Source organism: Thrips palmi, unplaced genomic scaffold (assembly GCF_012932325.1).
Source record: "Thrips palmi isolate BJ-2018 unplaced genomic scaffold, TpBJ-2018v1 HiC_scaffold_2, whole genome shotgun sequence".
Taxonomy (NCBI): Eukaryota; Metazoa; Arthropoda; class Insecta; order Thysanoptera; family Thripidae; genus Thrips; species Thrips palmi.
Genome location: NW_023144629.1, coordinates 7,014,470 through 7,035,077, shown reverse-complemented (window position 1 = coordinate 7,035,077; position 20,608 = coordinate 7,014,470). Strand labels below are relative to the sequence as shown.

Below are 20,608 nucleotides of genomic sequence, written 5' to 3'. Positions count from 1 at the left end.
AACTTAAAGAGCGGAAGATGACTGAAAAAATGGAATAGAGAACGCTGAAACCATTTACCCTCACAAACACAAACACGGTGCACCTTGAACCCTAGAAAAGCTGAAACGTGTGTCGTAAATTGCAGTCGACCAATCGATCGTTGTCGAGAGTGTTTTGTCACGTTTCCACGTTACTCCGCCCGCAGCGCCATCTGTCTTGTGTTTTTGTGGCAAGCGGAGCGTCGTCGCAGCACATGTGCTCGTGCCCGTCCTCGCGAAAAAGTGAATCCTAAAGTGTCGTGTAAACATAATGAAACGTGTTTTAGGCGCTGCGTGCGTGTTCCCGTGCGCCGGCGGTCCGCAAACTTTGTAGTTGACGACACGACGCGACGACGATCGCGATTTGGCGACGAGGAGGAGACTACTATGTTGACGGCACGATCGCATGCATCGCGAGCAGAGCAAGCATTGCGGAAGTGCGGTGCCGAGGCAGCCGAGGTCCGGGCGTGGAAGTTGAGCGCCGAGTGTTGACGTCGATGTCATGTTTCAGACGGACTGTGATTCGTGTCGTGACGCCGTGACTGGTTAAGACAAGACCGTGACAGTGCCGTGTGTGTCAGTGTGTGTGTGTCGTGTCGAGGGCGCCCCGAACCTCACCGCCGCAGCCTCCCTCACCATGCTGCCTGGTGGCGCTCGCCGTCCCACAGTGTGAACCATATTGTTGGCCAATTTGCACCCCAAGGCTGCGGGCTCGCCCCCGCTCCGTGGCGCCTGGCGTCGCCTGCACTGCACCCGCACCCTCTGCGCTCCTTGTCCCAACGCGGCGTAGGCCCGGCTAGCCGTGCAGAGGTCTAGGTTGGGACCTCCGGCAGAGGCCCTGCAAAATGGCCGCCCCAGCTGCAGCTGCTGCCCCGCAGGCCTCGCCTCAATCCCCGGCCCTCCCGGCCCCGGCCGCCGAAGCGACGTCGTCGTACGCCGGGGCGCTGCTCAACAAGGACCCCGTCCGACGCGACAGTGTGGACAAATCAGACAAAGTGGCCCCCAAGGAGTCGGCCGAGAAGGGCACCGGCCAGACGGCAAAGGCCCCCTCGCAGCAACAGGCAGTTGTGGACCCCCCTGCAGCTACCGCAGCTACCCCCGCAGCTGCCGCTGCATCGACCCCTGCGTCTGCCACTGCAGTCGCCACCCCCACAGCAACCACCACCCCAGCATCTGCCACCCCAGCCACTGCGGCTCCCGCTGCAAATCCTGCAGCCCCTAGCTCTAATGAAGGTAGCTCAGCAGAAAGCCCTGCGGAGGAGAAACAGAAATTTGTCGAAGCTCCGCTGCCTAAAGTGAACCCATGGGTTGTCAACAAGAATGCTGCCTCTGTCATAACGGGGAAGGAAAATACCCCTAGTGCAGCTGCACCAGCCGTAGCGAACAATGCCCCAGTGTCAGTGAAGCCAGCTGTTGCTCCTGCGCCGGTGTCAGCAAAGCCGACTGCTGCGACTCCAGTGGCACCAGTGCCCACCAAGCCAGCTGCTTCAGCGCCGGCAGCACCCAAGCCTGCAGTGCCAGCTGTTGCACCTTCAGTGCCCGCTTCGGTGTCAACACCAGCAGCCCCGTCAAGGACTGAACGGCCAGTGGACGTTAGGGAAGACCCTGTGGCAAAAAGCGCATCTCAGCCTGTCGCTGTTGGTAAGTATGGTTTTCCCTAAATTTATTCAAGCCCTCCTATTAAAACCACCGTAACTTGCTTGGGTTTTTGGAAACTGTCCAAACTTGCCCGGGACTAGAAGACTGTCTTAAGCAGCTATGCTGGGAAATCATTCTAACTCCCACTCAAAACTTAACGAGTTAAGATATTCTCCCAGTGCCCTGGCAAGTTAGGATGGTTTTATTATGAAGGGTCGAACTATTTATTATTAGTATTCCTGTTAGAACCATTGTATTCTAACTACACTTGAGTGTTGATCTGAGCACTAGTTCATTCATCCATATTCCTTGCATGGTCAAATCCCTGTCGTGTTTCCATTCTTCACCTCTCCCTGTGGCAATTAGGTTATTAAAAGATAATTGGGGGGGTGGAAGAAGAAAGCTGGCAAGCAGTCATGCGAATCAATGGCATTAGGTCCAAGCTAAATGAAGTGCACCTGAGGCATGTGCTGCTGCATGCTGCAGTTGGCAGTGGTTGGTGGCTCTGCCCTTACCTACCCCATGCTGGTTCCCCCACCCCCGGCCTGCCCGCCTGCCCTGCCCCAAGTAATGTGGCCGACGGCTGCCGACGGCACAGAGCTTCGCAGCTTCGCTCTTGGAGCCGCTGCAGGCTGCAGGCCAGCTACCCGGGATGGGATGGGACTCTCCATCAGGTACCGGTTGAGCCGGGTCGCGGCGTGCAGCCATGAGCCGGGCCGTGCATGGCCTGGCGTGGCACGGCCTGGCCTGGCATGGCCGCGCACGGCAAGGTCGTCGAGTACCCCTCCCCCTCCCCCGTGTCCATGCCGTCTCGGCGACGGGGGCGGTCTTGGCCTCGGCCCGCTGGCTTTGGTGGCCTGCTTGGCGTGCTCCGGCGTGCCCATCGGGTCGACGTGAACGTCCGGGGCGCTGGACAGCAGACTGATTCCGAGAGTCGTTTTCGTCGCTCTGTCTCTCTCGCACCCATACGGCATGCCCCGTGAGTGCGAGAGAGACAGAGCGATGAAAGTGGCGGCTGGGCGCGTGCCATGGCGGTGCTGACGGCGGCCTGGAGCGGGGTGCTGCGCGGTGCTGCGTCTGCTCGGCGCTGCACGCCACAGCGAATCGCTAGGGTGCGGACCCCCGCCCCGCCCCGCCCCGCCCCGCCCCCGTTGCTTTTTGTCCCCGGTCCTCGCGGGCCACGCCGGGCCGGGCTACTCTGAGGCTACTCGCGGGGACAGTGGCGGCCTGGTGGCGGCGTGGCGGCGAAATGGCCCGTGCTTGTTGTTTTCGCGTGCGTGTCAGACGAGCCGAGGGGAAGGGAGGGTGAAAGGCCTTCGTATCAAGTGCTTTAAAATAGCCGTGGGCGGGGCGCGGCGGCTGTCGCTGTGTTGGTGTGGTCGGGGTGGCGCGCCACGGCGCTAGCGCACTGCTACCGCACTGCCACCGCCCCGCGCCTCGTCGCCCGGCCCTGCGGCTTTGACATCCTGCCGTCTGTTGTCTGTTTTTTTTGCCGAGTGGTTCGCCTGTCGCTGGCAGGGCGCGGAGCGGCGCGGAGGCGCGGACCTCTGCAGTGCACCATTTGCACATTTGCACGGCAGGCCTGTGGCCGCGGCCGCCGCGCGCCGCCGTGCGATGTGTCGGCGGCACGGCGCGGCGGCAGGTGCAAGCGACGTGGATGGCCTCACGCGTCATCGGCCTGCCCGGCCTGCCCTGCAGACTGATTCCGACAGTCGTTTTCGTCGCTCTGTCTCCCTCGCACTCGTGGGGCGGCACTTATCGGCGTGAGAGGGGCACACCGATGGCCCCGCCGCTCTAGACTGATGCAGAGAGTCGTTTTTCGTCGCTCTGTTTCTCTCGCACCCACACGCGACGCTCCGTGAGTGCGAGAGAGACAGAGCGACTCTCGGAAGGAGCCCCAGTCGGGCGTGCGGTCGCGGGGCCGGCGCTGGGCGCACTGGCACACTGGCACATGCTGTAGGCTTGCCGTGGGCTTGGCGGCTTGGAGTGCGATTGCCAATTGCAGGCGCCGGGCGCCACTCTACTCGGTGGGCATCCGGCGATCTGATTGTGGGGTGGGCATCGTCGCTCTGTCTCTGACGCACTCATGGGGCGTCCCGCACAGGCGCGAGAGAGACTCTCGGAATCGGTCTGCTGTCCTCTCGGTGCGCGAGTGCGCGTGTTGCCGATACACTGCCTCTTCGTATCAGCGGCGCGCGCTGAAAGTTTGAAGAAGGAGGGGGGCTCGGTTCAGGCCTTGCTCTTCGCCTCCGTACAGGATGCAATTTGCCTACCTGCCAGGCGGCTGTCAAGTGCCCCGGTGCCCCGGCCGTCAAAGGCGAACGAGTTCACTTCACCTGACTGTCGAGGGGGTTGAAATGAATTAAATTTGGCAGCCTTCAACACCCTTAGGTACCTATCGGCGCTTGCCCCTCCACCAGCACAGCGCCGCACAGCGCCCCCCGGTCGCCACCTTTGTTCCTCCCTCACCCGGACTTCGCAAAGTTGGCCGAGAGGTTTGAAGCGTCGGACCTGAGTCCCGTTTCCTTCTGGGAGCGCGGGTTCAAACCCCATAACTGGCGTTTTTCGTTTTGTATTTTAGGTACTGTTGTACAATGTGAGTGATATTTTTTATGGGAGGGGGGTGTCTTACACCCTGTCACGTCTTGAACGCCTGCTGCTAGGCCATCCGAAACGTATGGTAGACATCTTCTCTCCCCGCCTCCTCAACCTGTGCTGACCCTGCGAATCCGCCGCTGGGCTGGGCAAATTTCAAATTCCCCATTTTATTTTTGGCCTTTTTTTGGTCGTAAAAGCTTGACGCTCGCTCTGCAGTGTGTTGAACGTGACGTGGTGACACGCGCTCGTGGCGAAGCTAGCGAAGCAGCCGACTGATTCCGAGAGTCGTTTTCATCGGCTCGTCTCTCTCGCACTCATGGGACGCCCCGCGTGGATGCGAGTGAGACAGAGCGACGAAAACGACGGTCGGGATGAGTCTGCACCGCAGGCGAGGCGCGAGGCGAGGCACCCCGATCAACAGGTGGTGGTGGGTCTAGATGGCGGCGGAGCGCGGAGCGCGGACACGTGGTAGTGCCTAGGCTGCCGTAGCCTACCGCTGTCGCGCCACGGCCCGCTTGAGCCTAACCGGCAGACTCATTCCGAGAGTCGTTCTCATCGCCCTGTCTCTCTCGCACCTACGCGAGGCTGCGCGGGGCGCCCCGTGAGTGCGAGAGAGACGGGCGGATCGACGAAAATGAGTGTGCTGCCTAGCCTAGCCGCGCTAGCCGCCACCGCCACGCGGTACGTCAGTGATAACGTTCAAGGTCATCACTCTAGCCGCGGCTGGCTGGCTGAAGCGGCGCGGCCATTGCCGTGTTCGCGCTTCGCGGTGCCGCCGCGGTGGGCTAGAGAGGAGTCCCGGCCCGGCCAGGAGTCGCTCTGTCTCTCTCGCACCTCTACGGGGCGCCCTACGGGCCCTGCGAGTGCTACAGGGACAGACGTAATCGGCCCTATCGGCCCTAGCGGGCCCAGGACTTGGTTAGAGACTTGGTCCGGGACGTTCCTCTCGGCGCCTCGCGCGACTAGCCCGGCGCGGCCCGACACTGCCAGTGATACCTGTATCTGTAACTGCACGGCAAAAACGGAACCTGGTTTTCCCAGGAAGCCAATGGTGAAGGTATAGGCGATTTCCAGGGAGTTCCTGGGAAAACCAGGAACCGTTTTAACCGTGTGCAGCGCGCGGCGCCCCGCCGGCCGCGCCCCCTGTCGCGTAGCATCGGGCGTAGCAGTGGCGTGCGCAGAAATTTGCCACGCCTATTGCCTACCCTCCGGCGGTATGAACCGCCTGCACTTTCGGGCGCCCGTCTAGTGTATCGTCAGGGGGGTCATACTACCCTGGCCCACTGGACACCCCTGCCCACGCCACTGCGGTGTAGCCGTGCCTAGCACGCCGCACAGTGGGCCAGAAGACAGGTGCGGAGTTGGTCAAAATCCCGGACGCGTTTTGAGCCCCAGAGTCGCTAAATGGGACTCGAACTGAATGGGTCCCCGTTCCATGTTCAGTTCGAGTCCTGTTCAGTGACTCTGGAGCTCAAAACGCGTCTAGAGTTTTGGCTGCCTGCCCCGGTCTTGCTCCCGGCAACATTGTCGCTATCTGATTGAGCGGCCCGCGAATCTGCGCGAGAAAGAGTGTGCTGCCGACGGGCTGCTGTGGCGGCTGCTATCAGCAGACTGATTCCGAGAGCCGTTTTCGTCACCCTGTGTCTCGCACCTCCACTCCCGGGATGCCCCATGAGTGCGAGAGAGACAGAGCGACGAAAACGGCTCTCGGCATCAGTCTGCTGTTCGCGGTGAAGCAGGAGGCGGCGGTCTAATAGTCTGGTCTGAACGCCCTGCTCGTTAATTTATCTTTGTGTCGTTTGCCCGGTTTTCGAAGGTTTTGTATTTTATTCTTTTTTTGGCCGCGGCGCAACGGCAGCCCGTTCGGCCGTTGGGTCTGGCCGCGTGTCGCCGCGTGTCGCCGCGTCGTGCGTGGGGGACTTTTGCTTTCGTTGGGTCGCGAGCGTCGCGAGCGAGTCCGATCCCTCGCGGCCTCACCGAGGCGCGCGGCGCCTTGCCGCCGGCAGGCCGATGCCGAGAGTCGCTCTCGTCGCTCTGCCTCTCTCGCACCCGCGGCGGACGCCTCACGAGTGCGAGAGAGGCAGAGCGACGAAAGCGACACTCGGAATGGGTCTTTTGGTTGTACGTGGCGGCGATTTGCATCGCCGAAGCTCGAAGCCGAACCGGACAAGCGGAGCCAGCGAACCTGGCGGCCTGGCCCGTTATCGTCGTGGTGCTTTATTTCTCCCTCCCTCCCCTTGGGCCCCTTGCACAGTGGGCCAGAATACCGGTGGAGGCGGCCAAAACTGTAGACGCGTTTTGAGCTCCAGAGTCGCTAAATAGGACTCGAACCGAATGTGTGACCCCGCCGATGGATTGCTCTCCGAACGAGGAATCGATTGGTGGGGTCACACGTTCGGTTCGAGTTCAGTTCAGCGACTCTGGAGTTTTGGCCGCCTCCACCGGTCTTCTGGCCCACTGTGCCTTGCCCGCCTTGCGGCCCTTGCCACGCATCCCCGCCCCGGAGTCCGGCTCCGTTTAAAAACGAAAGGTGGCGGAGGTGGGGGAAGTCCAACGTGTCGCTCAAAGCCGCCAGCCACGGCGTGCTGCCGCCGCTACCGCCCGCCAGCCAAGGTCCTTATTCGTTTTATAGGCTGTCTTGCTCCGCTCTATACCTGGTTGCCGGATCAGGTGTCCGGGGAAGGGGGAAAGAAAGGGGGGCTGTCGGGAACGGGTTTGGGCACCGCGCGCCTCGCGGTGCGCGCCCCGCCCCGCCCCGCCCCGCCCCGCCCCGCCCCGCCCCGCCCCGCCCCGCCACTCATCGGACCGGCAAAACTTATCGCATACCGGGCAGGCCGGCCGCACCGCGCACCGCCACTGCCGCACCGCGGCGGGCGGCAGGGCAGGGCGAGGGCGGGGCAGGGGGGCAGGGCGGGGCGGGGCGGGGCGGGGCGGGGCGGCCCCCCTCGGCGGCGCGCGGTGCCCCGGCGCGGCTCGCGGCTCCCCGTCGCCCCGTTCCGCCACTCCGTTCCGCGACTCCGCCTCGTGTTTGGTGCCGTCGCCGTTGTGCCGCGCCGCGTTGGGTTTTGGTCTCCACGTGTCGCCTCTGCAGCGCCAGCCTGCCGAGCCGGGCGCGCGTCCGTCCGTTTTGGCCGTCAGTTCGACTGGGCGAGTGACTTTCGGTTTCGCCGGCGTCGTCGCTTCGTCGGCCAAGACGCGTCTTGGGGGTGGCCTTCCCTCGCTCCCCGCCCCGCCTCCCCCTGCCAGTGCCGATGCGACATGGTTCTGATGCCGGTGCCGTGCGGGGACTCCCCCAGTGCAGGTACCTGTCAGTGTCAGTGGCACATGTTTGTGTGTGTGTGTGGATCGCTAATGATTAACGTGGGTACCCCGCACGGTGAAAATGGTTCCAGGTTTTCCCAGGAAATCCCAGGAAATCCGCCCATGTCTTTACCATAGGGAAAATGAGGAACCGTTTTTACGGTGCAGCCCCTCGCGATGTGGGTCCGTCGGCCCGCTGTGGCCCTTGCAACTCCGCGGACGCGAAGGATGCGGCCTTCCTCCTCCCCCGTTTGGCGTTACGTAATTAATGAATGGTTCCCAGAGTCCCGAAGGTGATGACGGGGCTCGATGCCCTGCCGTCAGCCGCCGCCTGTCGCGGCCCATGGCGCCCATGGCCGTGCCTTCCGAGACGACGAGTGTTACTTTTTCCGGGTTGGCGTGGCACGGCGAGGCCTTTTGCCTCCCCTTTCTCGTCCTTGGCGGCCACGTCCTGGCCACGTCCTTCGCGAGGCGCGGCGAGGTTCGGCATGGCGGCGTGGTGTTTACCGGCTGCGTGGCTGCCGCGCCGCCGTGCCGCGCCGCCGTGCCGCTCCTGTTGTTGTTGACGGGTCCGCGAGGCTCGCGAGGCGCACGGCGTGGTGCGGTGCGGGGCGACGAGTGCGCGGTGCGGTGCGGCCTGGCCAGGCCTGGCGCGCGCCCAGCCGCTGTGCCTAGGCTGCCTGCCGTCTGATTCCGAGCACTGCTTTCGTCGCTCTGTCTCTCTCGCACTCATGGGGCGGTCCGTAGCGGTGCGAGAGAGACAGAGCGACGAAGCAGTGTTCGGAATCAGACGGCTGGGCTGCTAGGCCCCAGCCGCTGAAATGGTGCGCGCTCTGTCTGGCGGAGTGGCGTCGTCCTTGTCGGACAGCCTAGGCAGCCCGTCGCTCTGTCTCTCTCGCGCCCACACGGGACGCCCCACGAGTGCGAGAGAGACAGAGCGACGCAAACGACTCTCTGAATCAGTCTGCAGGCGGTGGTGTGGGGCGCCGCGGTGGCCGCGCTAGCCGCGCCCATGCCAGCCATGCCGCGGGAGGCCGCTATTTCGGTCGGAAGTGTCGCGCTGCCGCGCGCTGCGCAGATCCTGGCTGGCTGTCCTCGTCTAGGCGGTGGCGTGTCTAGCAGTGTCTAGTCGCGGCGCGCTGACCAGTGTGCTGGTTGTCACGTTGCTCCGGTCCGTGCATCTGGACGCCGACGCTGCACTGCGCTGCGCGCTGTAGGTGTCGTGTGGGACGGATTGGGGGGATTCTCGCTCATGCCACTCGAGGGGGCGTTTCGAAGGGTTGCTTTCCGGGGGAATGACCGCGGCTCTAGGTTTCGTCTTGACGTTTTCATTCGTGTCCATTTGTGGAGGACTTCCCCCAACCGAGGAGAGAGGTGTCATGACTGACGTTTGAATTTCTGTTTCAGAAAACGGAGTCCAAAAGGAAGCCGGTCCAGTTATTATCAGAGCTTCGAAGGATAGGAAGCGATTTAATCAGAAGGTGAGTTGTCGTCACTGCACTTTAATAGCTTGAATTTTGATGCTTATTGATCTTGTTTTTGTGTGGTGCACTTATTCCTTTGTAAGACTGGTGCCTCGTTTCATCTAAACATATACTTCCTGGGAACCACCTGTCCTGTTTTGACTTTTTTTTTCTGTTTGGCAAACTAAAAACAAACAGGCGAATCTCCTGGCACTGTTGTGCTGCACTCGATGTTGCACTTTTGTTTTACTGACTTCTGTGATTTTTCATCACACACGCCAATTCTACTCAGTTAATCAAGAGTCCCTGCCTTTCGGTTTCTCTTCTGCTTGACATTTTCCCATTAAATTTCCCGTGCAAACTCCCAGGAATCTGAAAGACAATCATCCCAATTTTGAAACTCCTCTCAGAGTTGAACTATTTTACTTCTGGGTGTAAGCTAGGTTTCTCTTATCCCACTGCTTCCACATTGGAAATTTAATTATGAGGGTAACATTTTCCACATTAGTTTTTCTGTAAACTTAAATGTAAAGATCTATTCTGGTCGGCTTTTAATAGAATTAGTGGATCTCAGTGAGTGTTGTTGCATGTAACTAAGGCACTGCATGTTCATGTGTGGTAATTGTATATTTCAGGCAAGCAACTTTAATGATATCGAGGACTGGCCCACTCTAGGCACTGTAAATGTTGAGGTTTGTATATTTTTTTTTATACACACAATAATTTGTTAATGCCTGTGCTTGCCCCCTTTCGCTTTATGGCTATTCATGAGGCCCAAATAAGCCTCTGTATTCTACTGTGACATTTTCATGAATTGTCCCTTTCCAAACAAGTGTTTTTCAAGCACATCTTTTCATGGTGTTACAGCCCAAACACATTCCCGTGAGCAATGGTTATGGCAAGGAGAACAAATCGAATTCTCATCCTGGCAAAAAGAATGAGGAAAGTGTTGTGAACAACAAGGCCAAGAGAGAAGTCAAGATTGAGGGGGTGAAGGAGAGCAGCAAAAAGATGGTGTCATCGAAGGATGACAACGCTGCAGAGAAGAAAAAGAAGGGTAAGGGTTTTGTCTTAGTTGCACTCACTTCCGCAGTAATGTCTCAGGAATGATGACCTGTGTCTGTCGCTTGCAGTGCCCAAGCAGAAATGGGTGCCCCTGGAAATCGACATCACCAAGAACCGCGGCAAGCGGGGGGACTGGTACCACGACAAGGGGGATGACAGCGAGTACCTGGAGAACGGCGACGGCTCCAACTGGCGGTCCGAGGGCGACGACAAGGGGCGTCGCGACGGCCACGGTGCACACCGCCCGGGCCCCGGCTCCACCCGCGGGGCCCACGCTCGCTTCGGCGGTCGCGGCGGCAGGGGCGGAGCCAGGGGCGCCGCGCGGGCCGGCCGGGGTGGTGCACTGTCTGGCAGGCCAGACTTCTTCCCCGCGGTCAGCATCAAGATGATTTTTGTTGCTTCTTATTAGACCACGTTGCCTGTTTCTCACTGGTTTGTCTCCGCAGGGCGGCAAGTTCAATGGCCTTGGCGAGATGGCGTTCGGCATGCCGTACATGGGGGCGTTCTATTTCGATGGCACCTCCTATGGCAACATGGATGGCCCTACCTTGCAGGAGCATGTGAAGAAGCAGATGTGAGTTGGCCATTATTTTGACTTTGATCTGACTTACCTGTCTTTGGCACTCTTTTGACGCTTCTTTCTTTTGCAGTGAGTACTATTTCAGCGAAGAAAACCTGATGAAGGATTTCTTCCTGCGGAGGAAAATGGATGCTGAGGGCTACTTGCCCGTGACGCTTATTGCCTCCTTCCACAGACTGCAGGCCCTCACTACAGACCTGGCTATGATTCTGGCTGCAGTGCGCAGCTCTGACAAGTTAGAGCTGTTCAATGGTTTCAAAGTGAGTTGCTGAATCAATCAGATATCATGGTCATTATGCAATACTTCAACATTTCTAACTCACTGTGCTTACCTTTTCAGGTACGGACAAAGGATGATCCCTTAAGGTGGCCCCTGCCTGATGCAGTGGTCGCTAATTCTGTTCCCTTGACTCAAGCAGCTCCAGCCCATCCCTTAGGGCATCATCCAGGACTAACAACTGTGCCGCTTGCTGCCGGTGTGGCCCCAGTCTTACCGCTTCATAACTTGCCTCCTCCTCCGCTGCCTCGCAACTTTCGCCCACTTCCTCCCAACACTGTTCCTCCCCCAGATCTGACCAGGTCAGATGAAGACTTGAACCCTGAGGTGCCAGCCTTTATTCCAAACTCTGTTGAGAAACAAGTTGAGAAACAAGTGAAGGACGAAAATGCCAAGAAAGAGAAAGTCAAGGAACCTGCCCCAGCTAAACCAGCTGAGCGAAAAGATAACAAGAAGCACATAACAAATGAAGGTATGTCTCTTCTTCTTCTGTGTAATTTCTTATTATTATTTGCCGTCGCAATCTCTTTGACGTATCTCATTTATTTTTCTCGGTTTTAGAGCGGGAGTTAATTGAGAAATGCCTTACACCTAATCGAAATGCAATCCCTAAAGTCACTGAAGTCGCTGAGCCTCTTCTTCAACTTTTCCGTAGCACAGCAGCTAAAATAGACAATAATGAGTTGTGGCAGGAGGTAAGTAATTTCTATCCCTTATCTTTTAATTTATTCTTTTGTAGAAAACCACGTTAAGTAACAACTTCTTTTCAGGTAAAACGGAAAGTTAAAGTTGCTTCCAAAAAAGAGGAAGACCTCAAAAACAAGGAGAAGGAGGTGGAATTTAAGAAGGCCAAGGAACCAAGTGCAGATGATCGTGAAGAGCTTGATTTCCAGTTTGATGAAGAGATTGATAATATGTCCTTGGGAACTCATCGTACGAATAAATTTACAGATTTGTAAGCCTTATCTCCTCCTCCTTATTTTAATTCAAATTGTGTAGTGTCATGAAATTTTTATTTGTGTGTATGTGTGTTCACAGGTCAGAGGATGAGGATGACTATGAATTGCCTGATCATGAAATCAATAAGCTACTGATTGTTACCCAAGTATCAGCACATCTTCCCGCCCGTTATTCCAGACACGAAGGCTATGATCGCACTGGAGATTACACATCTCGTGTAAAAATGTCTCAAGATTTAGAACACGCTATTAATGATGGCCTTTCTTACTATGAAGATGAGCTTAACGTACAGGGGTGGATTCCTCAAAGTGGCTCTTACAAAACTGTAAATGTTATCACTCAAGAGACATTTGATAAGATGGCCTCCAAGTCTTCTCAGAAGAGCGCCAATCCTGAAATTCCGCCACCACCTCCATCATCTCTTGTAAGTCTAGTTTTAAGGTGCAGTTCTTATCTATGACTTCAACGGGAGATGTGGTTATCTTTACCTTCCATTCTGTCTTTGTAGGTTGCTTCTAAGCTATCAGCCGATGCTCCTGAATTCCAAATGTCTGGTTCTGGCAATCAGAAAGGTGCTAACAAAAGGCAGCACCAACGGTTCTATGCTGTTGTCAAGGAAGATAACGTACCCAGTAAAGGCAAGAAATACAAAACACGCCACTCAAGTAATCCTCCTGTTGAACACCATGTGGGCTGGATTATGGATGTTAGGGAACACCGACCCCGAACTGCTTCTATGAGGTACGTAGGGAGTGCCTTTAGAACTGTTTCTTGATTCACTTTTTTATGTGCATCACTCAAATTTGTTGCTGAGCAAATTGTTTTTTCTTATTATAGCAGCAGCACTGGTACCAGTCCTAGTGAGGGACATTTGTCAAGTAGCATTGGAAGCATCCCTTCATCATTGCCATCATTCCAACATCCATCACATGCTTTGCTGAAGGAAAACAACTTCACCCAGCAGGCTTATCACAAGTACCACAGCCGCTGCTTGAAAGGTATGTTAAGATCTGTTTGATGTTCAATTTACTTTAGCAAATTAGGAATCAGGATTGTTACTGATCATTTTGCTTTATTTCAGAACGTTCCAAGCTTGGCATTGGGCAGTCTCAGGAGATGAATACACTGTTCCGTTTCTGGTCATTTTTCTTACGGGAAAATTTCAACAGGAAGATGTATGATGAATTCAGGACTATTGCTTTAGAAGATGCGAAGGAAGGATTCAGGTACTGAGTAATGCCTTAGTATGCCTTAGTGTTAAGCCAGTATCCTCTCTTGATGTATTTCCTAACTGTTGCAATTTATTTTGCAGATATGGATTGGAATGCCTCTTCCGCTTCTACAGCTACGGTTTAGAGAAGCGTTTCAAACCCAATCTTTACCAAGACTTCCAAGAGGAAACAATTAGGGACTATGAAAGTGGTAAGATACATATTGTTTGCTAATGCTCAACATTGATCAATTTGAAAAGGGCGGTTCATAAGGAGACTTTTATTTCCAGGCCAATATTATGGACTAGAGAAGTTTTGGGCATTTTTGAAGTACTACAAGCACAGCAAGAAGCTCGCTGTGGACCCCAAGCTGAAAGAATATCTATCTAAATTCAAAACTATTGATGACTTCAGACTGTTGGAGGTATGTGTCATCCTGCAAGGCACCTATGTGGCACTGCCGAGTTGCTTGGCTTTGTCTTTTAACCCATTTGGTTTGATTGCAGCCCCCAGAAGAGAATGAGCGAGTGTTGTCCTTGAAGTACGGGCGTCGCAACCGCAGCGCCTCCGAAAGTTGCAGCTATGACAGCCAGCCTAGCCACAGCGCCAGCCAGCAGGGCCAGCAGGCCCCCAAGCGCGTGCGTCGCCTCTCCGGCAGCCAAGTGCCCTTCAGCAACAACCCGCGGCGTCGCACCAACTCCTTCGGGTCTGGTCGTATCGTGAATCCTGGCGGCCCAACTCGTCGAAGAAGACTGAATTCAGTCGATGACAGTCGCTCAAATGAAACAGATAACAAAACCAATGTGTCGGTGAGCAAAGCAAGAGTGAACTTCAATCTAGGTGATGCTGAATCGAAACCAAAGGCCAGAAGTGCAAGTAAAAGTCCTCTGAGGCCAGCTCTCAAGCCCACAAACAAGGTTACGGCTAACAAGGCTCCCTCAAATTAGTTTCACTGGGCCAGGCCTTTTACTGTGGTTCATGTTGGAGGGCATTCTGTGAGATACCAGGGTCTTACACCAGGAACTGTCAAATGTTTTTTAACTGTTTAGTTGACTCTTAATTTTAGTATGTTACTTCCTGTCTCTGTCTTATCTGTTTTGTTGAACAGCTCAGAATTGACTTGTGTGATAAAGCAATTTGTTTGCTAGCAGGTCTTTGCTTAGACCTTTTCTGGTATGTACTGGTATTTTCTTTTCCTTGTTTGAGTTTGGTTTGCCTTCTATGTGTTTACATACCAGGTGTGGTGTCTTCCAAGTTCCACATTGTGTTTTGACAGTGAACATTTACTTATGAAAGTTATGATGACTATTACTTTATTTTTTATCTGAAAGATTGCATTCTACATTGACTTCAGGTTTTCTGTAAAATGTGATCTTAAAATTGAAATTGTACCCATTTTTGTTTCTAGTTCTTTTTATTTTATTAATATTAACTCAATGTAAGATGGACCTCTGTAAAACAAGATCTGTCTTGCAGCAACTCAGGGACTCAAAGAGTTTGGAGCTCATAAAAGTGCTGTATTATATTTTTGTTTTGGTAGTTTTATCTTTTTGATTACTTTTAAATTTGAAAAACTCTGAAATTTATCAAAAATCTGTGACTTTCAGATTTTGGATTCTTTAATATTTGAGAAACAAAGGCTGTGAAGGTCCATTTGTGCCAAGGGGGGAAAATACAAAAAAAAAAAAAGGAAACTGAGTTCAATAACTAGGGTCAGAATACGATCCCTTTCTGTTTAAAAATGAAAATGGTGTACTCTATTTTATCCTTTTCTAATTGACAGTGAGATTGACTATATATTTTTAGAGGATGTTACTCAGTTGTGCCGGTTGTGTGCAGGGACATGTGAGACAACCGACAGAAAAATGGACACGGGGATAGGGTACAGATGTCTGTTGTCACTGGCTAGCAATGTTGCCTTTCTTTTTTTTTTTTTAACTGGATGACTGAAATGGACTGATACTTTTTGATTTACTTTTGCTGAGCTAAGAAACCCTTTGCTTTTGTTAATACAGCAATTGACTGCCTCTTGGGTGTGTTACATGTCCTTCGTTTTGTGCCAGCTGCTGAATTTATTTTTATGCAAATTATAATGTTACTGTACCATAAACTTCCGACTTTAAGGGAATGATGTAATAATGTTTCAAGTTGTATATTCCTAGTCCAGTGTACATAGACTAACAGTTTCAGACAAGTGTACTTGAATTGGAGGATAAGTGTTGCAATAATTCAATTATTAGTCATGAATTGTTGCACATTTTGACTGTTACAAGGAGTGGTCAGTCAGTAATGTGTACCAAGATGCTGGAAACCTGCATCTGTTAGCCATTATTCATGTCTTTACTCCATGTTGTAGATTGTATTATAAGAGCTGAAAATCAACTTGTTGTGAGTGTCTGCTTTTATCAAGGTTATTCGAATATATACTGACCACATTAAAAGCGGCACATAATTTATTTATTGGTGATCCTGAGTGACCAATAAATCAATGTGCTGATTTTCTATCGCAGACACTGTGTTTGTAATTAATTGATTAATTATTATTATTATTATTGAACTTGTTTTGTTAATATTATGGTAAGAATAATCATGACCATTTTTGAAGAATGTGTGTTGTTTTAAAGGGTTTTCTTTTGCTTTGTTCATGCATTACTTTCATGCTAATGAAAAGTATAGCTGAGTTTAAGTGGACGAAAACGCTTATGCAACTGGAACTAATGCATAGTGTTTTCCCTCTTACTCTTTTTACTTGCTCAGGTTTGATGTTAGCATCAAAATGTTTTGTAATTTGTCAGCTTTATGCCACAGGATAAATGACCTTTCTGGCTCATTTCTCAGCTCAAATGTGTTAAAGTCTGTCTCTGTGGTAGCTATTTGCAGCAAATGTCGTGATGTCTTTACCCATGAATGTGCAAATTATGCAATGTAAAATTGTCCTGCTGGTATCCAGCTTCTGGAGTAAGTTCCAATTCTTGCTGCCCTGTTGCAAAGTGTGCACATTTGTGGTCTTGACCAGTTGATAGCTAAGTAGTTAGGATATGATTAATTTGAAGGAGGTTTGTATATTTGTTAGACTTAAACAAAAAAAAATGTTGCACCCATATTTACTTTTTCCTGAGCTGTACTTAACTTACATCAGCGCAGTGGAAGTAGTACAAGTGTGTTCCACTCCTGTTATCTCAATCAAAACTGCCTTACTGCAGTCAGTCGAATTTCAACTGGAAATTGTTCTTTGGTTGCAAAGACTAGTACAAATTTTTTTTTACTCATACATTTTGCGCCTGTGTCTGTCCACACCAGCCTTTCATAATGGAAAGTGCATTGTGAACTAAAAGAGTTATACTTTGGATACAATGTTCAGTAAGTTTGAAGTAACTTGTACCTCTTTTCTTTTTTTCCTTAGAGTAGACCCATAGCTTTAATCAGTAATGTATTACCTTTATGTTTATTGGTGAATATCTTAAGTTTTGAAGTGATGGGCCATCAACACGCACATGCACCTCACTTTGCAAATACGCTTTGTTTCCTCCTGATTTTGTTATTGTTTTATATGGGAGCAGTAATGGCTTTGTTTTTTTTCCCCTAACAGATTCTGTTGAGTAGTGCAAAATGTTATATTATTTTTTTTGTTAATTTGGCTGTGGATGATTGATAAGCGTAATGTAGGGCACAATTGCCCATCAATGTACAAACTCCATTTTGTTTTTCCTGTATTGCCCATTAAACAATTCGTCTCTCATCAAAGAAGTATGCGGTTGTGACTTGAAAATATTTGCAGTATTGTTCTTTTTTTGTAATAGCTTTTCCATTAAGTAACTGTTATTTCAAACTTGTGGGCTGACCTCTGAGGTCGTTATCTTTTTTTCCTCATAAAAATACACGTTTGGACTTCATCAAACCAAGGGATATGATGCTACTCTTTGAAACTCAGAACTTTCTTTCATTTACTCTACATACTGAATATCGAGTCACACAAGTGTGTATGACCTTGTAAGCATGATATATTTTCTTGACCAATTAGTCACTAGAATCAATTTACATTGGCAGTTTGAATTATTCAAGAGATTTTTCCTAGAACTAATGCCGTTGATGTGCATATTGAAACATAATGGTGTTTGTTCTGAATGTGTACTAATTAGTCATAGTTTAGGAAAGTAGAACTGATAAGATGAACCTATTTCCCCTGCTGTTTTGTCTCCGACACCCATTTTAAAATCTTAATGCTGGGGTGGAATGGGAAGTGTTCATTTTGTCTTTATAAGTGGGGTAAATATTTTACTTGTAAAAAAAAAATATATAAAAAATAAAACCAACAAAAATGCATTCATTGTTAATAAAAGGGAAAACGTTTTGTAAATTAAGTACTATAAAATAAAAAGAAAAAAGTTTTAAAAAAATGAAAAGCAAATTATGGTAGTTTCATCATTGAACCCTTCTCCTCAAACTCAATGCAAATTTTAATGGTTGTTATATGTGATGCCGACACCACTTTCTTCATTTCACATGTGCAATTAATCTCCTTGTGATAATTTGACTCCCTTGCCTTTGAAAGGTTCCTCAAGCTTAACATTACATCCCAAATCTCGCAGTGCTGCTTTAGCCTCATCCCAACATGTAGCTTTGTCAACAGAGTTTAAAAGATCTTCAACACCCAAAGACAGGAAGGTTGCGCAGAGTCCTTTGTTTCTGGAAACCAAGTTACGTATGGCTAAGCAGGCCGCTCTCTGAAAGGAATGACACAACATTAAAATCGGCTCTCGTGTAGACAAGACACTGACTTAGGACATGGTACAACACTCAGCATCTACCTGGACATTGCCATTTTTGCTGTGGATTTTCAAAGCATCAACAAGAGCATCAGCTGCTCCATTGTCAACAAGAACTTGGGCATTGTCAGGAGATCTCAGAGCCAGTGCAGCAATGCAACTGCAGCCAGCAGATGATACAACACTGCTTCCCTAGAGGTTGGAGATGAGAAATAAAGTTAGACAACACCAATACGTAGTTTTTTAAACTGGAAATTAACCAGGATAAATAACCTTGTGACGAGACATAGCTGCCAGCAGTAATGGGGATGCACCACTCTGCATGAGATGCAACTTTACATCATCATTCCCTGCCAAGACTTTGATCATTTTAAGGCACTGCAGATTGACTCTCTGTTCAAAAATGAATGATCAAAACCTTGATTAAAACATGGATAAAGGTAAACAAACCAATTGTTTCATTGAAGCACTAAAAGAATTTTCTGAAATTTTGCTTCTGCAGACCTCAGTATCTGGATGGGCAGCTAATATGTCCAGAATATGAATTATACCACCAGCCTGGTCCACTTTCTCACAAAATTCATTACGAACTACAATAGCTGACAAAGCTGCAAGTATGTGAGGTGCCGTGGCCATGTCATTCCTGTTTTCTGTTGAAGACAAAACAAGTTACTACTGTTTCAGAGATATTAAGCAATGTGTATAATTGATTTAAAGATTCAAACATTGAATTTTTCAAGGAAAGCTTACTCCCAAGCAAATCACACAAAATGCAGAGATTATTGATTGCTATCAAACGGGCATGTTCATGAGCTCTGCTAATTTGCTCACGTATGTCATCATCCAGAGTGAGAAGTTTGATGAGTTCACAAGTCTCAATAAGAATAGCAGAATCATTAGACAGCTCCAACAGGGAAGTAATTAAGGTGTGGATTTCTCTGTTTGCAAATTTCTGTAAACAAAAGGGAGAGCACACTGCAAAATAAGCATAAGAGGAGCACACAAATGACTTGGTGGTTTGATTTTTTTTTTAATCACCTGTCTATTTTTTTCATGCTTGAGGCAGCATGCTTGTGCTACCTTCAAACAGGCAACAACGATCTCAGCTTCTTTTGATGTGGATAATACTGACAATAAGGCATCAGCACCATCATCATCAAACAAATCGGGGTATCCTGGAATAAATTGTGCGTGTAGTTTGGAACTAAAATAGCTTGAAATTTTAAAAAAATAGGAAGTAATAAGGTGAACCAGCACTGCATCATCTTGTCTAGACTCAGGAGCAGGAACTTACCAGTCAAAAGTGATGTGAGAGTCTTGAGAATACTTGTAAGAATTTTTCCCCTGTCTAGAGATTGGCTTAGAACATTTATTAATGCATTGTAAGCTTTAAACTTGCCAGCAAGAATCCTACAAAGAATTTCAAACTAGATTAATTTGCACATTTTAAATTACAAATAATGAAGAGACCATGAGAGTGAACTTCTTTGTTATTACAAACCTGTACTGAATGCCTTTGTCACACCACTTCCTTATGGTCTGTAGGTCTCTATCAAGATCAGAATCATTAGAATCGTTGTATTTGAAACCAGACAAATGAGCGATACAGCTTGATAATTCTGATTCTGACTCTTTTTTCATATTTGGATCCGTGATGATATTTCCAAGATCAACACCCTAGAAAGACACAGGAAATAAAAAATAATCTATGAAGTCAACTATATACAGTAAACCACAATTATATTGATTGGCGAACATTGCAGTAACGTCTTAAGTAAAGAATGGTGAATGAACTTCAGAAAAGACACTAAAACAGCCAGACTGCCAAATTCAAATTTTTTTTTAGATTTTTCTGAGTAAACTGATTAAAAGACATGTGATGAAAAGGGTAAATAAATGAAAATGATTGGTTGTCAAAACCAGGTGTTTGGCCCGCTGTCAGGTTGTTGCCTTCTAACCTGTGCTTTAAACTGTTGTATAGCATCCTCGGCAGCCTCCTCTAAGTCCATGTCCAGATCCTCGACATTTTCGCGAACCACTTGATCGAATGTTTCCTGGGAAACTACAAGAGCCATGGTTGTGTCGCCTCAGCGGTGCCGGTGAATCAAGCCGGTTGCCAAGGGCTGGGCTGGCTGTGACTGTGACAGAGAGACGGTGGAGTTCACTCAACTGCAGCAGATAAACCTACAGCACATGCAATTCACAATTATTTCGACAAAATAGGCGATAGTTCATATCGTCCTTTAATTTGTTTCGTGAAAACCTACTCGTTTTCTTTAACACAGCTTAATGTCACGATTCTGTACGTGCGGGTGTTGCTTCAAGGAGCTTGGAGCTTCTGCTTGTTGTCTGCTTTCTGCTGTCAAGTTCCACCTTCAGTTCGGTTTACTTGATGCTTATTCATAAAGTAAGTGGAAAATTCAAGTTTCAAGTTTCGAATGATTATCCACATTCACAGAGAGATATACCAATTTTGGTTTTTCTTATTAAAGAAAGAGAACGTTTACGATAGCCTGATTAAAAGTTTAAGTTTAAGTTGTACTTTTAAATAAACGCGGTATGGTTTAAAGCACAACCAACCCAACAAAACAACATGTTCCGGAATAAAATCAACGATTGCTCGTTTATTTATTTTGAAACGGTAAACAAAACCAGTCCTGAATTTTAGATAACATATTAATTTTAAATACATGTTGCGTCTAGACTCATTCCGGGAATCTTTTTTCAAAATG

The 20,608-nt window shown here is 50.0% G+C and overlaps 2 protein-coding genes across 3 annotated transcripts; one reads left to right on the top strand and one right to left on the bottom strand.

Annotated features, from left to right (window-relative positions):
• Window positions 1-189: 189 nt before the first annotated feature.
• LOC117647631 (la-related protein 1B) lies at window positions 190-16,879 on the top strand. The gene is made up of 17 exons (XM_034389495.1): window positions 190-1,659; window positions 8,962-9,035; window positions 9,653-9,709; window positions 9,885-10,074; window positions 10,151-10,455; window positions 10,529-10,656; window positions 10,733-10,922; window positions 11,003-11,411; window positions 11,501-11,634; window positions 11,710-11,894; window positions 11,978-12,323; window positions 12,408-12,640; window positions 12,737-12,897; window positions 12,981-13,125; window positions 13,212-13,321; window positions 13,401-13,534; window positions 13,617-16,879. Exons 1-17 carry the CDS (start codon window positions 864-866, stop codon window positions 14,055-14,057), a joined length of 4,038 nt encoding a protein of 1,345 aa, XP_034245386.1. The 5' UTR covers window positions 190-863; the 3' UTR covers window positions 14,058-16,879.
• Window positions 16,880-17,281: 402 nt separating this feature from the next.
• LOC117647637 (armadillo repeat-containing protein 6 homolog) lies at window positions 17,282-20,435 on the bottom strand. 2 transcript variants are annotated; one of them, XM_034389505.1, is made up of 10 exons: window positions 20,144-20,435; window positions 19,835-20,060; window positions 19,378-19,553; window positions 19,171-19,286; window positions 18,915-19,051; window positions 18,627-18,828; window positions 18,381-18,526; window positions 18,150-18,269; window positions 17,919-18,068; window positions 17,282-17,834 (listed from the first exon to the last, which is right to left on the bottom strand). In XM_034389505.1, the coding sequence occupies exons 2-10, from the start codon at window positions 19,949-19,951 to the stop codon at window positions 17,622-17,624; spliced, it is 1,377 nt and encodes a 458-aa protein (XP_034245396.1). In that variant the 5' UTR covers window positions 19,952-20,060; window positions 20,144-20,435; the 3' UTR covers window positions 17,282-17,621. The 2 variants fall into 2 exon arrangements, with proteins under 2 accessions (XP_034245396.1, XP_034245394.1); XM_034389503.1 differs by having other exon boundaries at window positions 19,835-20,014; window positions 20,144-20,434.
• Window positions 20,436-20,608: the final 173 nt, after the last annotated feature.

What these genes read in the sequence shown, in the direction of transcription:
- LOC117647637 (XM_034389505.1), bottom strand. Translation starts at nt 19,951, where the DNA reads ATGGCTCTTGTAGTTTCCCAGGAAACATTCGATCAAGTGGTTCGCGAA. An exon ending in GACAAAGGCATTCAGTACAG is followed by an intron (nt 19,287 to 19,377) that starts GTTTGTAATAAC and finishes AATTCTTTGTAG; the next exon opens with GATTCTTGCTGGCAAGTTTA. An exon ending in AGCATGAAAAAAATAGACAG is followed by an intron (nt 18,829 to 18,914) that starts GTGATTAAAAAA and finishes TTTTGTTTACAG; the next exon opens with AAATTTGCAAACAGAGAAAT.
- LOC117647631 (XM_034389495.1), top strand. Translation starts at nt 864, where the DNA reads ATGGCCGCCCCAGCTGCAGCTGCTGCCCCGCAGGCCTCGCCTCAATCC. An exon ending in GGCCAGACTTCTTCCCCGCG is followed by an intron (nt 10,456 to 10,528) that starts GTCAGCATCAAG and finishes TTGTCTCCGCAG; the next exon opens with GGCGGCAAGTTCAATGGCCT. An exon ending in GAGCATGTGAAGAAGCAGAT is followed by an intron (nt 10,657 to 10,732) that starts GTGAGTTGGCCA and finishes TTTCTTTTGCAG; the next exon opens with TGAGTACTATTTCAGCGAAG.